Raw genomic sequence first — 16,554 nt, 5'->3', positions numbered from 1 at the left:
ATCACTGTAAAAATGAAAAATGGCTTCAATAGCTCTAAGTTGTATTGGAATAAAAATATTTCATGTAGATGGAGAAGTCTTATATTTTTTATTTTAAGTGTTCATATATGTACACGTGTGTATTTTACATCAAACAAGATCAGTGTCCAGAGGAAGTTCAATTTTGTCCAGTGAAATATTCCAGATAAATGTTTGACATTTTAGTTAAAGTACAGATGAATTCCATTAATATTACTGCAAGACTTGAGGACTCACAAGTGAACAATACATTTTCTAGTGATGATTCATTCCATAATCACTGGAAAATAAACTGCTATGATGTGAGTTGTATAATCTGGTATGTGATAGAATGTTTAACTTAGATATAGAAATATAATAAACAAGTGACTAAAGACATCAGATTAAAAAGGAAATCTTCCACATCTTAAAATACATAGTTTAAAAAATCTACAATTTTTATCACTTTATTTTATAATCATATCTCATAAGCTATCTTAATATCTAGAAGTCAGTGGAGTATGTAAGTACATGGTTTAAAATATTAAAAGTTAAGATCTCTTATACCTTGACTTTTAGCTTTTGAATACTTTGTCTTTTCTGCTTTCTGTTTTCGTTTTTCTTCAAGTTTTTCTCTATTAATTTGCCTTCTTAAAAGTCTCTCTTCTTTTTCTTTAGCCTAAAACCACAAAATATTCATAATTATGCTGACAGATTCTCAAGTAAGAGCAAAAACCCTGAAAAAAAATATGCTTGCCCTTCAGATGTTCTCACAAATTAATGGGCTCTGCAAAAGTGCATACATACCACTATAAACACGTCTATGTGTGTGTGCATGTGTTTCAAAAGAGACAGAAGGTGACATTTTTCCCTTACTAATTTTCAGAATGCCATCAATTTAAAGATATTATTTGGGGAAATGGTGGTTTAATAAACTGTTATTACAATTAACAGGCTAGGTATAAAAATATCTATGAGCATAATTTTCTGATTTTCTCAAAGAAAGCTGAAATGCAGATTCAAGTGACAGGATGGTCCTACAATAAATGTTACTTGCTGGCTATACTCTCAGGACCCAGGGTTTGGATGTGGGACTTCCTGTAGTTGTATTTTAAACCAGGGAGGATCCAGTCATTGTGTTACTCTACCATCTCCTTCCTGCCCAGAACTCAAAGCCTCCAAGTGTCAAACACCCTAAGCACGAGCATAACTCCTGATCAACTAACCTCTTAAGAGAGAAGCCACCATTAACATTTTGGTGCACTTCCTTCAAATCATTGTTTATGGAGTAGTATTTCCTCATTCTTTGATGCACAACTTTTCATATTTTCATGTTTCTGAAATTGTAAGCCAACTTATTAAAACTGATGTATACATACAATGAGGTAGCAATTTCTCTAAAAAGCTGTTAATAATTCAGTGGTATATCTTAGAAGTACTATCAAATGCAGGAAATATGTGGACGACTGCGCTTCTCACTTAATAATATGTTAACGGCTGATGCCATCTCTCTTTATGGCTGTATCCATACTCAGGTCAAACATTTCCATACTGTGAAACACTGAGGGTGTTACCAGTTTTTCACCAATCATGATGATATGAACAGCTCCATCACACATTTTTATCTATTCTGCCTAGTTAAATGACAAGGTTCCTGAAGGTGGAACCTATAAGTCACCGTTTCGAATGCTCACCAGTAGCCTGTGAACAGACTAGTCAAGTATGCCAACCTGATTTAATCAGTTAACATAACAAGAGCTCAAATCTGACTTACGATAGACTGCCGCCGTTGTTCCACAGTAAGTTCGTCATCAGAATCACTATAATACTTTGAGTAAAGATATGGTTTGTGAACATAGGCATGCCGCACATTTTTTGCTTTTCCTTCACTGGGATCACTGGTTTGAGTTTTTGTTTTGTTTTGCTTGTTCTTCTCTTCATCTGGAAGAAAGCCAGTAGAAAGAAGAGCATTTCTGTCAATCAGCAATTAACATCAATATCAAGTGGCAAAAGTTGCATCGAAGTAGTTTAAGGGTATTTGTAGGTCCAATGGGAGAAATATCAGTATATGAAAATTCAGAAATTTTTAAAGGCTATAATACATAGCTTTATTTATTTAAACTCTTTTTTGGTTTCTTTCTTTGGCTGTGCCACATGGCATGCAGAACTTCTCAGGGCAGGGATCAAACTCATGCCCCCTGAACTGGAAGCACAGAGTCTTAACCAATGGACCACCAGGAATGTCCTCCTGATTTACATACTGTTTCTTTCTTTTAGCTTCTCACATATCAAAAAGAAAAATTAGACTTTAAGAGTTATTTATGATCCCTTGACAAATAGTTAATCATCATTTGTATGTCAACAGACTTGGCATGAATACTTTACCAGTATTAAGTTGAACAAACTCCCTTCAAGCCACACTTTAAACTTGAAATTTTAATGACCATTTATGATCTTTCACTTATGGAAGAGGCAAGAATCAATAACTGGACCTACAGCAAGTATATACTAAAACCCCTCTACCCTAGGAAGGAAGAAAAGTTCCCCATGACACAGCAAGAAGCAATGAAGTGGTATTAAGTATTGCTCAGTACTCTCAAAAGAACAATCTTCTTAGGTTTTGGATCCCATACACAGAAAATCTAGCCCTGTCCAGGAAAAACCTTGAAAAGACCCAATAAAGCATCTAGAAGTAAGATTTCTGTTTGGTCAGAGAAAGTGGAGTATTCACAGGATAAGAGCATTCTTTCTCCATCAGTACTCAGAAATGACCTCATGAGGATAATTATGAAGAGTGAGACGTGTTCCCTTGCATTTTGGAGGCTGCTAATCCAGTTTTTGAAATGGATACTAAGAAAATAATGAAAAATGGGAGAGACTGAAAAATATTAATACATCTACAGCATTAAAATTTTCTACATTTTTTTTTGCCTATGATTTTCTCTACAGATATTCTATCCAAGTATGTGCCAAGCTGCTTCAGGCATGCCTGACTCTGTGCGACCCCCAAGGACTGTAGCCCACCAGGCTCCTCTGTCCACGGGATTCTCCAGGCAGGAATACTGGAGAGGGTTGTCATGCCTTCCTCCAGGGGATCTTCCTGATCCAAGGATTGAACCTGCATCTTGCATCTCCTGCATTGGCAGGTGGGTTCAATCCAAGACCCAGTGGCAAATTTACTAGATGATATCCGCAGGCAACTGCAAATAACATTCAACATTTTTGACTTTTCAAAAAATCATAAACAATATTTAACCACATGTTAAAGAGAAACATAAGGTATTAGTTAGAGGCCCGGATGCAGGTTTGAAATGGTGCTGTGCTCACTAGCTACGTGACTCCTGGTGACTATGTGATTCCTGGTGACAGACTATATAGCCTCTTGCCTCTTCCCTTGGCTGATTTTAATGTGTTCCTCAGCTGTAAGAAACCAAAACCATGAATTTAATAGCTTTCAACAAGTCCTTCTAGTGGACTACCAAACCTGAGGGTGGTCTTGGGGATCTGAATTTGCAATGGGTGTCAGAGTGAGGGCAGTCTTGCTGACTGTGCCCCTCCAAACACTACCGAAACATGGCATGTTCAAGCATGATCTCATCCAACTCTTGTAACAATCCTAGGGAGTGGAGCTAAGAGATGGAGAACCTAGGCTTGTTGAAGTTTAGTAACTTACCAAGCTTGCTCAGATAGACAATCTTGGAGCTGGGACTCAGAAATAAATCTTCCAACTAAAAGTCCCAAGCTCCTGCCACGGCGCCACACTGTCTTTCACGACACAGCCATCTGAATATACAAATACTGCTCAACAGGAAGCTTCACAGAGGCTTTATTAAGTAAAATGCTTTACCATCTGATGTAATCTCTCCTTCTTCCATGCTCTCAGACATCACAATCTCCTCCTCAGTGTCTTCTTCAAAAGATGAAAGGTCACTGGTGTGGACGGAGCTAACTGTGATGTCTGTAAGTCCATCCACATCAGAATCTATCAAAGAGAAATCTACAAGACAATGAAACATAGAAAATAAATCGTCTTGTGGTAAGAACAGAAACAGCACCCAATTCCTAAATTACATTAACATTTTTCTGCTTTAACTGCTCAAAGAACTTCAACTTCAGAAATAATCTCTCACCATTAGTAACCAATATCAAATAAGGTAGAGCTGTTTTCAGAAGACAAAAAGGCAAGGTTATCCTATAAAATTAATAAAACTGACGTGAATGATATACAAAAAGCAAATATTAAGTAACTGAAATATTCACTATCTACTATTTTAAAGATTAGCATATATGACTATTAGTTTTCTTGGAATAATGTATGTGAATAAATTATGGGTTAAATTATAAGGTTTAGAGTGTCTCTGTTCATTTGCATTGTGAATTGGTACATGAGAATGGAAAGGAAATATACAAATGCTTAATGCTCATCTTTTAGCAAAGAGAATATGAGTCTTCAGGCTTTAAAAACACAAGTAGCAAATATATTTATAAAACTTTGAAGGCAAATTTGATGTGACCCCAGTGGACACTCATCGTTCTTTAAACTGTTGTAGACTTTCCCAAGTTTTTACCTTCTTTTGTTCCTTCGCCGGTTTTAGGTTTACTATTGGTTTTTTCTGAAGGAAGTTTTGAACATTCTACTTCTTTATCCTTTGCTTGTTTTTCATCTTTTACTCTTTGTACATCTTCGCTCCTTTTTGAGTGATCGATTTTCTTTTCAGTCTTTTCCTTCTTCTCTTTCTTTCTTTCTGCCTTTTCATTGCTGTCTGGCTTCTTTTCACCTTTATCTGCTGATTTGCTTTTTTGGTCACCAGTTTCTTGTTGAGCATCCTTATTTAGCAGAACTGAACTAGTACTTTCTCTTGTGTGATTTTTCATTTCTTCAGTTGGACAAGGGGGATCACTAAGTTCTTCAGAGCCAGGGGCAGCTTCCTGCCCTTCCCCTGAAGAGTCAGGTGGAGATTTTTCTTTATCAGCGGTGTCCTCTGAAGTCCTCTCTTTCTCAGCACTAGTGTCAGTGCTTGGCTGAGATGGGGGTTTTTTGGACATTCTCTCACTGGTCTTGGCATTTGACGTCTCTGTCGAAGCCCTGGCAGCACTAGCTTCTTGGTTGAGAGAAGTGATGGTTTCCAGGATGGACATGGCATCACTGGCCACGTTCGCACTGGGTCCGGGGGTGGGGACACCTTGGAGGGAAAGACACGTTTTAGAATAAATTTGTGCAGAAGGTAAAGCCCTCTGCAAACTCAAGGCCACCTGTCACTGTCAGTTTTATGTGACACACACATTTTTAGACTTTCAGGTACTAGTGCTAAGACTTAACACACTCTAAATTCTCTACCTCCGTAATACAGAATCTTAGGCACCATGCAAATGTGAGAACAGTCTAGTTCCCAGAAAAAGAATATGTTCTCTAATTATTGTAATTATTGCCTCTACTGAAACACACACACACACCCATCCACTACATTATTAAAATGACCATTATTTAAAAAACAGAAAAAAACTGTTACGCTAGTTGAAGAATCTGGGTGATAATTAAAATAACTACAATTTCATGAGAATGGCCGAAAAGAGAAATATTTTAAAGAACTAAATACCCCTAACTTGGTAATCAGCGCAAGAAGAGAAGCAAAGGAACTGCCCAGGAATAAAAGCAATGCACCCTGCGTGATGGTGGAAGAGTCCGGCTTCTCGTCGTCCGGGGCGGTGCTGCCACCCGCGTCCTCCTTGTGATTGAGCGTGGCCAGAAACTCATGCACGGCTTTCTCCACCTGAGGTCTGAATGTGTGGTTGATCTTTGGATCCACAACCTGAGAAATAATTCGGTCAATACCAGACTCCAACATTCCTGATCTGAAACACAGGATAATTAACAGAAAAGTGGAAAAAAAAAACAGAAATTAATGTAGTATTAAACAAACTCCTTTTAAGTAAAGCTGTATCAATTACATATATGTTCTTTTTTTTTTTTTTTTTTTTTTACATATATGTTCTTAAACTGCCTCCTTTCCATCCTTCTTGGATTACAAGAAGAATACACAACAGGAAATAAGTTTCACACTATAGCAGCATTTAACATAGCATACTGCAAAAAAAAAAAAAAAAAATACATAAAATATGTCACATCTACACTGTGTCACTAGTGGAAATACTAAAGCAGACAGAACAAAAGCAAAACAAAATACCTTTAGAGCTAGACGTTATCTAAAGGCCAGGCTTGTAGGTGATGCTTACCTCAGTCCTGCCCATGGCAGACAGGAATAAATGACCACTAAAGCTGAATTCTGTGTACAAAATAAATCTATGGATTCTACAACTTTAAAAAAACAAACAGAAAGAGGTAAGTCTCTTACAAGTATTAGTGTGTCCACAAAAACTGAAGAATACACACACAGTGCAATTTCTCCAAAACACCAAAAAAGAAAAAAAAAAAAAAAAAAGGAAAAAACTTTAGAAGAACAAAAACAAAGCTTAAAACTTTTAGCCTTCTTATTATCTTCTTGCTTTAAAGACGAAATGATTTATTCATTCAACAATTACGTTCTTAGTGTCTTAAACACAACAGGCACCATACTAGCTCCTGAGCCACTGCAAATAAGACCTGGTCTCTATTTTGGCTGGGGAGAGAGACACAGAATACCACATGACAGGCACTAGGACATACAATACACTATGAGAAAAGAATATTATCATTATTAGCCATCCCTGAGATGATTTGTGAATGCTTTACAAAGGAGAAGACATTTAACTCGAGTCCTGATTCCAGAGAAGAGAAAGGAAGAAAGTGTTCAAAGAACTATCACACTTAAGAGACAGAGGCGCAAAAGGGCCAACAAAGTCTGAAGCATGAAAACCACAGAGGCCTCTGAACAAAATAGGAGGACACGCATTTCTGTGAAGAATCGCACTTCAAGCTTGTTTCTTTCTAACAGAGAAGTGAGGAGTCACAGTTCCCTGGACAGTGTTGGGAGAGCAGGTTCGAGGCCTCCAGCCGTCCCTGCACAGGGCTGAGGCGGCTGTCTTTACGCCCTGCAGGGCTTTGTCTGAGTGCTGGGCTGCCTGGAGTGGAGGATGGATGCGATTCGCCTTTCCTGAGGCACCGTGCAGCCCTGGGATACCACAATTCCGTTTATGTGGGCCACAGAGAAAGATGAGACGCCACTGCCCAAAGTAGGTAACCTGCTTTCTAAAGTTCTAAGATTCTTAAAAAAAAAAAGCTAATCCTCCGAACACCGTTATATCTTAGAGGTGTCTTTAAAATGTAGCAGGTGGAAAAGAAGTGAGGACAAGCAATCTGAAAAATGTTTTAAGGTGCAAACACGAAAAAGGCACAAAATAAAAAATAAAACACACCCTTCAAATGACTGCTTCAGTCTCTTTCCCTGATGCCTACGTTCTGGGCCCCCGTGTACTTATGTTCTCTCTCACCCAGAGGTCCACCCCAATCTTGAAAACGGAGGCCCGCGCTAACAACCACACTGCTCCTCGTGGGCTCATTTCAGTGACGTGTGGGTGCAGCCGGGGCTGGCTCACCAGAGGAGGGGAGAAGTCATAGCTCCAGGTTCAAGGGCAAAGCCAAAATGCCAGCAGCCGGCACTGTCTTCGTGAAGGCTACTTCCCTGTCTTTCCTTAAAACACCGCACAGTTCAGGTCATCATTTCTGAGCTCCCTTGCATTTTAAGGTTCTGTTGTACAAATGAATGCATAAACAGAAGAAATATTTTTTTATCTATTGAGCTGGCAGATTGGTTATTGAACCATGCAAAATTGCAGATATTAAACTATCTTGTCTTATGAAAATGGCAACTGTAAACAGTTCAATATGAGTCAACTGAGTATTTCTCAAAGTATATGCAAGAAAACTGTCCAAAATTGTGTTTATAGGTGCAAATACATTCCTATACCATTAGTAGTTGTCGTTGTTTAGTCATTAAATTGTGTCTGACGCTGTTGCGATCCCACGAACTGTAGCTGCCAGGCTCCTCTGTCATGGGATTTCCTGGGCAGAATACTGAAGTGGGGTGCCATTTCCTTCTCAAGGGGATCTTCCTGACCCAGGGATCAGACCCACATCTCCTGCACTGGCCGGCAGATCCTTAAACACTGAGCCACGAGGGAGGCCCTACACCATCAGGTAGACACAGCTAAAAGTTACTCTTTCTTTAGAGTAACTTAAAAATGTTATCTAAGAGACTTAAGTTTACTAATGCAATTTAAACGAGAGAACAGTTCAATTAAAAATAAGTAAAGTAGCTAGAAGAAAGTGTACAGATGTCGCGGTAAGAGCAATGCCTAAACTACCCAAGAGATGACAATTCGCCCGCTCTAGTCCACAGAGGAGGGTCCCCGTCACCCACAGGCACACTGCTCTAGTGTTAACTGCCGACAGTCACAAGCGCCCCCTGCTGCAGTGTCTGGCAATCCCTCACCAAACAAGGTTCTGTGAAAACGTCACTATGTTGGTACAACAATTTTAAGCGCTTGATTTTACATGGGCAAGATTGAGTTTAGCTCTCTTTAAAGAGAACAGTGACTGCTTCCTGGCTTTAAAGGTTTTGCCTGCTAAGAAGTCAATTTCAAGAAATGTGCCTTCCAGTCAGTCTCTTTAACATATGAAGAAAAAGACAAAAAGAATCTAAGACCATTCCCTCCCCAAACATGCTTTTAAAACAATGTTATTCTTTGTAAAAAGGGAGGCAGCTATGCACACTGTTGAGGGCTGGTGCTCTGAAAGCCTGGATAGTGTTTGTAAGCCTCCGCCCCCCCCCCCCCCCCCCCCCCCCCCCCCCCGCAGCCTACCCCTGGCCCCCGACCGACCCCTAGCCTCCGACTTCACCCCTAGCGCCCTACCCCCTTTTTTGGTTACTGTTCTCTTGAAGGCCTGCTGCCCAACCGGAAAGGCCTTGACTTCTCCCCAGAAGCAATCAGATGCAGCCCTCTAATGGCATCTTGTGATCTCACCTGGACTCTTTCACAGGTTCCTGAATATCTTTTAAAATGTAGACAATAAACCTACTGTCCAATTTCCCTCTTCTCTTCTCTCATTTACTAGGACACGCAGTCTGAGCCCCAGGTTCCTGGTTTCTAGGATTACCTGTGGCTAAGTGGGTCTTTGAATCAGAGTGTAAAGTCTTATTTGTGGGGCTTCCTGTGGGTGAATTATCAAGGGAGCAACACACTAGGTAGGTTTCCAAGGTCCCTGTGGGCCAAGAGAGAACTGAGGGGCAACAGCTATAAAGTGTGCTTCCCCGGCGGCTCAGACGGTGAAGATCTGCCTGCAATGCAGGAGATCTGGGTTTGATCCTTGGGTTGGGAAGATCCCTTGGAGGAGGGCATGGCAACCCACTCCAGTATTCTCGCCTAGAGAATCCCCATGGACAGAGGAGCCTGGCGGGCTCTAATCCATGAGGTTGCAAAGAGTCAGACACGACTGAGTGACTAAGCACAGAGCTATAAATCAGATTTGTTTAGCTGTTTAAAAAGCCACATTTCGTCCCAGTAGGTGAACTTGAACATAAATATTTGTCAAGGCAGGAAGACTAAAAAGCACTTTTAAAATAATGCAGTCAGCTTTTCTGGGGTGTGAGGCAGGGAGAGACGGTTCAAGTCTTCTTACCTTGGTGAATACTTATATTCATGAACAATATTGTAAATCTGCTCTTTGGGGGAACAAATATGATCTTTCTAGGTCCATCTAAACATTGCAGCTTTTCTCACTCTCTTTGTGTTTGCCAAGAAACGGACTCTAACAGGTCCAAATGTACCACCACTCCCTTTTTGGTTATATCATCACTAAAACCCACAAGCAAAATCACAGGAAAATTAAAACACACACACACACACACACACACACACACCCAGGAAAGTCCCTGGTGGTCCAGGGGTTAGGACTCAGCACTTTCACTGCTAGGGTCAGGTTCAATCGCTGACAGGGGAACTAAGATTTTACAAGCCACACTTGGCCAGAAAAAAAAAAAAAGCAAGCAGTTATATTAGAACATAGAAGACACAGTCTCAAATCAGGAGAAAGCGTTTCAATTTCAGTCATCTTTAACGTCTTTATTTGTAAACCAGGAATAATAAAGCCTGGTTTCAGGGTCAAAAAAGTAAGTGTGAACGTAACTGCATAGGACACACTGACCAATCTGGTGTTTGCCATCATTCACATCACATCACATCTAGAGGGCTTTTTACTGAAGTCACATAGTCACTCCTTCAATATTTCCAAAGGTCTATAGGAACAATCAGACTGTCAAATTTATGAGGGAAATTGAAGAGATTTAGAGTCTACTCTACAATTACACTGTATCATTGTAAGAAGTAGCCACACCAGACCTGACAAAATTATCACAAGGTGAACAAACTTCCACAAATGTCTCCGCTTTCAGGCAAGGCACACTGTGACATTCTTAAGCCTTCCTAGGAACTCTTGCAAATCTGAAACTTACTTGAGCACTTGCTGTCGAATATTGTTTCTAAGCTGGTTCTTGTTGAGGTGGGGACTCCATGTATGAGTTGCCAAGTGGTTTGCAACAAAGTTGTCAACACGCTGTCTCAGATTCTGATAGGCAGGCTAGAGAGAAAGAAAAAGATATCAATGTTAAAAACCTCACTGTTACATAATATCAACACTAATATCCATAAGTCCCAGGAATCTGAGTATCTTTAGCAGTGTTAACATTTCTTACAGCATCAATTTGGCAACAAAGTTTCATGGTTTGACAACCTTGTGTTATGCTCCTGCTTCAGAATAATACAAGACTCATTCAAATACCATTTATCTAAAACAAAATGTTTATAGATGAATACAAAGACAGATATACCTATTTATGGACAAGGGACTAGAAGATAAGATACCAAGATGTGTGACTGTTAGATGATTTGGAGCCAAGAAATGGAGAAGAGCAGACAGGAAGTGAGCCTTCATTGGGAATAGGGCATCCCAGTTGGACCTTCAAAGTTTCACAGCAGAGCTGGGAGTAGGAAAGGCGGGCCGCACAGGTACACCCAGCAATGTAAGAGCAGGTGGATGAGAAAACAGGGAGTCAGGAGCATTGGGGAGCCCCCACACCATTAAATCCAATTTTGTTGGAGGATAGAAAACAAAAACAGAGAAATGAGGTTGGAAACATAACTTGGAACCAGGGTTTGGAAGAATTTGAGGACCATATACGAAGCCTGGAATTATTGGGAGAGAGAATGGGAACCCACAGCACATATGAGCAGTGTGATATGTGATAGCTGACCTGATATTCTTATGGTGAGAGAGTAAACAGACTAAAAATATTCACAGGAAAGCATGCAATAAGTAGAAGAATGGAAATGTGTACTGGAGTGGCAAAAATGGGCTGAAAGGCATGGATCCAAGAGAAATTATGAAGGGACAACCGCTGGAACTAGGTGTTACATTAGATGTAAGGCACTGGTTCCTAACTGGAAGCAATTTTGCGTCCCCCCACTCCACACCCACCCAGGTGACCTCTGGGAATGCCTGGAGACATCTCTGATAGTCACTGCTGAGGGGAGTTGCTAGTGGCATCCTAGTGGGCACAGGACAGTCCCCCCCCTACAAAGGACTATCCAGCCCAAAATATCAGCTGTGCTAAAGCTGAGCACTACTGATACGCAGGAAGCAGGAGAGACGACACACGTTAACAGGCCGTTTCTACACTGCCTGGAAGGGCTGTCTGACTGCATGCTTCCTTCCTACAAGCTGTCCCCGCCACGCATGCTCTTTACATCTTTTATGTGACTTTTTTTTTTTTTAATGTGACTTTTAATGTAGATGAGTCTGAGTATTCCCGAATGATTTTAAGCAAAACTGTACAACCTCCGTTTCTGCTGTTTGCTCCCTTACCCTTCAAAGTTTATGCTCTAGTCCTAAGTTCTCATGATTTTAATCGTGTACACCTACCACTCCTTCTCCCTGCCCAGCTGGCAAACTTCTCACCTTCACAGCCTACCTAACCCGTAAAGTCATCCTGACACCCCAGGTAGGCATCCATGGCCCTTCTCCCACGTACCAACTGTCTCCGATACACACTATCATTCAAGTAATTCTTGTGCTGTATTCTATTTTAGGGAGTGGGGGTGCAATATTTATCTCTTTATTGAAGTGTAAGTCTTCTCTCACTCTTTTAAACTTTGTTTCCACACACCTTTTCACACTGCTGGGCAGATAAGCAACTAAAAAGTAGTTATCAGATGAGATGACTGGGTTGTGGAGATGAGAAAGATTTTATCCCTCTATGACACCCCTCCACCCCTTCCAGTTACCAGAATTTCGCTAATACCTATATTCTATCCTCTATTCTATACCTATATTTAACTGGGAAAGATTGAAGGCAAAAGGAGAAGGGGGTGGCAGAGGATGAGATGGTTAGATAGCATCATCGACTCAATGGACACGAATTTGAGCAAACTCTGGGAGATAGCAGAGGACAGGGAAGCCTGGTGTGCTGCAGTCCATGGGGTTGCAAAGAGTTGAACACGACTTAGTGAATGAACAACAAATATTACATCCGACCAAAACTAGTCTTGTGATTATTTCTCATGCTCCTCTCCATTTATCCAAAATTCATGTGAATGAGAATTAATTTTCTCCCTGATGATTCTAAAACAATTATTCTTCCCAATATTTCCAAACCTCAGCAACACCAGGCTCAAATGTCACAATGTATTTAGCACTCTACTTGCCCATAAAACAACCTTCAATTTGAACTATTAAAGTTAAATCTCTTGGTTTCTAAGTTCTTGTTTAGGTAAAAAAGCCTAGTGACTACAATAATATTTGGGCCTCCATTACTCTTCTGGGAAGAGCTATCTCTTTTTCCAGTGCTCCTGGCCAAAAGCCTTCACATCATAGAGGCTCCTCCTCCTCCTCCACGCCTCACCCGAACCAGCAGCAAGTCCCCCGGCATTAGCCTCAGAACAGCCGGAGCCGAGCCCCTCCCACCCCTCCACGGCTACCGCTCCTGCCCGGAGCGTTCTGGTCGCCTGCCCAGGTTACAGCTGCGGACCGCCCGCACCTAGTCCACTCCTGCTGTCTGAAGTCTGCTTCCACAGCGCAGCCAGTGCCGATCTTCTAAAGCTGGGGGGACCATGTCGTTACTGTCCAAACCACATCAAGGCTAAAGTAAAGGGGGTACTGTAAATGACTCCATGAGGCCAAGCCATCAAAGATGGAAGTCAGATCACGTCCCGCTTCTGCTCTCACACCTGCCAGTGGCTTCTCAGCTCCAGGGAGCGCCAAACTTACCAGGGCTTGGGCAGCTCTCTAAAGCGAGGGTGGCAGGGGGCTCCAACCTCAGCTCCGAGCCCTTTCTCCCTCAGCAGGCTCTGCCACAGGCCTTCTGCACTTGCTGTGCTCCCCAGTTGGCATGCTCAGCCCCCCGCCGCTGGACAGCTCCTTCAGCGATGGCTCAAATGTCATCTCGTCCAATCTTCCCTGGACAACTTATGCAAAACACACCACCAACCCTTTCCACCCTCATCCTGCTTTCTCTCTCCCACAGAACCTCTCACGAGTGATACACTTTCTCTCATGGGCTTCAAGTTCAAATCAGCAGGGACTTTCTGTTCACTGCTGTGTCCCTGGTACCTAGAACAATGCCTGGTGTATAATAAGTATTTGTTGGGTGAATAAACTTACATTATTTCTGTCTCTGATTTTTCTTTTAAATCTGAAAAGAAATAGACAATAATTATGGTGACCAGGAGCTACTTCCAGCTGAGAAAGTATCCAAAAATTGGCCTCTAAGACCTGGAGTGAAAGGGGCCATATTCACTTGGTCAGAGAGCACCCTGCCAAGTCTCGAGAGGTGGGCCTGTCTTGATTTTTCCTCCTCACTTTCTACTCAGTGCACAGGGGCTGGAATGGCTTTGAAACCTGGCTCCTGGGATCTGGAGGCCAGAGCAGAGGAGCCCCAGCATGAGCTGGATCTTGGGCTGCGTGCTAATGTCAACATGCGCACTTGTCCTAGTTCTCGTTAGATTGTCAAACCAATTGTGCTTCCTTCTTTCCCCCCAAGAAATGTTTTAGGACTCTACTTTGAGAGGTTCTGGCAGGAATATTACAGGCACAACAATAATATTCAGAGGGAATGTGGATGCAGAAAAAGTTGAGCCTTAAATACTGTAGCTCCCCACCCCCCAACTGCTGGTGTATATGAATTTTCATTCATACACAATGATGACACACGGATCTGTAGGTTTCTAAGGACAGCAAAGTGAAATCTCTACTTGCCAAATTTAAAAAAAAAACAACAACAGCTTTACTTATTGACAGTTGGGTAACATTTACTTCCCCATGTCCTATGGGAAAAAAGAAAAGGATGGAAGGAAGGGAGAGGGAGGAAGAAAGCCAACTGGCATCATTTTCAAACAGGCAGTTGTGCATATTCCCTAAAATGAAGTGAGAAAACTACATACTACCTACATAGATAAATATCCCCAAGAAAATTGAATTTCATGTGGTCCAGAAACTCCAACACCCCCAAAAGGCACATTCTATTTCTGGTCTACAAGGTGGGCCAGAGTTCTTAAAAGGGAAGATGTCCCCAGACTGTCAGAAAGGTTTCCCTAGAGGCGATAAGGGAATGGTGTGTGCTTCACCTCAAAGCCCTTTCCTCAAACAAACACGCTTCTTTAGAAGAGCTGAACATGCTATGTGAAAACCCTGACCCCATCGAAACTCTGAACCAATGAACCAAACCAGATCTAAGTTTAAAAAAAAAAAAAAATTTTCCCCCAACTGGTTCCAACCAAAGCTTCCTGCTTCACTTGCTTCTAGACCTACTGGGTTTCCATCCATCTACTGAATGCACCTTCCCGTTTTCTCTACTCAGCATTTGCAGAACCACCCAAGATGCCCCGCTCCTGCGAATCCCCCTTTCACTTTGACACTTGGTAAAAACTCCCTTTCCCTTCCCAGCCCCGCTATTTTTATACAGGGAACCTTTCCCCTATACCCCTTACTCTTCCCAACTCACTCTTCTGTCCAGTCCTTCTTCCACTTCAGTATCTGCCGTCACCCCTCCTCCGTCCTTTCCCCCGTTCCCTCTACCCCTCCCCTCTGACCCCTCCTCCTTTCTCACTTTAGAGACGTGACTTGGCCTGAGGGATTAAATCAGAGTCCCTGGGGGAAACAAAAGCCCCAACCCCCGTACCCCACCTTTCCATCGACCAGCTCTGCGCCCCTCACCAAGTCCAGCATTGCAAACACTGAAAACAATTCGATTCATTACCACTTAGCGCTTTCTCCGAAGGACAAAGACCTGACCCTTACCAGCAATCTTCAAGAAAGGAGACAAAAATCACTTGGGACGCAAAGTAAACCCGGGGTGGGGGGCGGTGAGTGGAAATCAGAGATGAAAGCGCCGTTAGCCTTAGTGCAGACGAGTCTCCAAAAGAACAGTAACTCGGTGTGGCTCACCCCTATATTCCCAGCACCTAAGCAGTGCCTGGCACGTAGGAGATGCTTAACGCTAGTCTGTTAAAGCAACGAAAGGCTGAGCGAATGAATGAACACGGCGAGCCCCACAGCGCCGGGCACGAATCGGCCCCTCGGAGAGGCAGCGTCTGCGCGGGGAACTCCGGGGTGGGCGGGCGGCGCGCTCCAGAGCGGCCCCGGGACTGGGGACGCCGAGGCGGCCGCCGGCCCACCGACCGATGGCGGGCCACCGACGGCCTGCCCGGCAAGGTGGCGGCCCGTGGGGTCGTCCCCGGTCCCCGCGCGCCCGCAGCTCCCGCGCGCGCCCCGCACCTTGGTGTCCACGTCGGCCAGGCAGTCCCGGCGGAACTGGTCGAAGAGCCCCTGGCTCTTGAGGTGGTTCACGATCATGGCCACGAGCTGCGGGTCCCCGGCGCCGGCGCCCGCACCCCCGGCCCCGCCCGCGCCCGAGCCAGCCCCGGGGCCGGGCGGCGGCGGCGGCGGCTGCGGCTGCGGCGGGGGAGGCGGCGGCGCGGGAGGAGGCGGCTGCGGCTGCGGGTTGGTGGCCATGGCGGCCTGGGCCCGGGGAGGAGCGCAGTGAGCCCCGGGCGGGCGGCGCTCCTGGGCGGCGGTGGCTGCACCGGTCCCGCCGCCTGAGGGAAGCCAACGGGATGTTGTTACGGAACCAGCGGATCCAGAGCGACCCCGGAAGTGAAAGGGAACTACGAGGGGCGGGAGGAGGAAGGAGGAAGGAGAAAAAAAAAAAGCGGTGACAAAGGCCACAGAGGCGCGTCTACGGCGGCCGCGAGGGGCCAGTTCCGGTTTTCGCGGAGCACGGGCGCCCTCGCGAGGCTGGGCTAGGTGGGAGGCGGCGGCCTGAAACCCGGCTGCGCCGGCAGCGAGCGGCGGGCGGTCATAGGGGGCCTGGGTTTGGAGTCCTGGGCAGTCGGGCGTTCGACTGGCGCAACACCCCGGGGCCCGAGGGCCGGCTGAGCGGCGGCACGCGGGGCCGGGCCGGCCGGGGCCGGGGAGCGAAACGTAGGCCGGGTTCGAGCCGCGATGGCGTTTAGGCCTGACGCTCTTGTTCCTGTTTCCCAGAGCGGTTGAGATCCGTAGATATTCCCGTG

General features: G+C 44.0%; 1 protein-coding gene across 3 annotated transcripts in view; it reads right to left on the bottom strand.

The window, feature by feature from the left end:
* BOD1L1 (biorientation of chromosomes in cell division 1 like 1) overlaps positions 1 to 15,997 on the bottom strand; it is a 50,167-nt gene extending 34,170 nt beyond the window's left edge. For 2 of the 3 annotated variants that reach the window (XM_061145501.1, XM_061145504.1), the window contains exons 1-7: positions 15,761 to 15,997; positions 10,446 to 10,570; positions 5,660 to 5,850; positions 4,566 to 5,180; positions 3,845 to 3,994; positions 1,772 to 1,938; positions 565 to 676 (exon numbers count right to left, since the gene is read on the bottom strand). In XM_061145501.1, coding sequence (XP_061001484.1) covers positions 565 to 676; positions 1,772 to 1,938; positions 3,845 to 3,994; positions 4,566 to 5,180; positions 5,660 to 5,850; positions 10,446 to 10,570; positions 15,761 to 15,997 — 1,597 coding nt within the window. Of the gene's footprint in view, positions 1 to 564; positions 677 to 1,771; positions 1,939 to 3,844; positions 3,995 to 4,565; positions 5,181 to 5,659; positions 5,851 to 10,445; positions 10,573 to 15,760 lie in introns of those variants that run through there. The other variant, XM_061145502.1, reaches the window with a different exon arrangement.
* Positions 15,998 to 16,554: the final 557 nt, after the last annotated feature.

Source organism: Dama dama, chromosome 6 (assembly GCF_033118175.1).
Source record: "Dama dama isolate Ldn47 chromosome 6, ASM3311817v1, whole genome shotgun sequence".
NCBI classification, from domain to species: Eukaryota; Metazoa; Chordata; class Mammalia; order Artiodactyla; family Cervidae; genus Dama; species Dama dama.
Note: the sequence above shows the minus strand (reverse complement) of the source record. Positions and strands in the feature narration are given on the sequence as shown.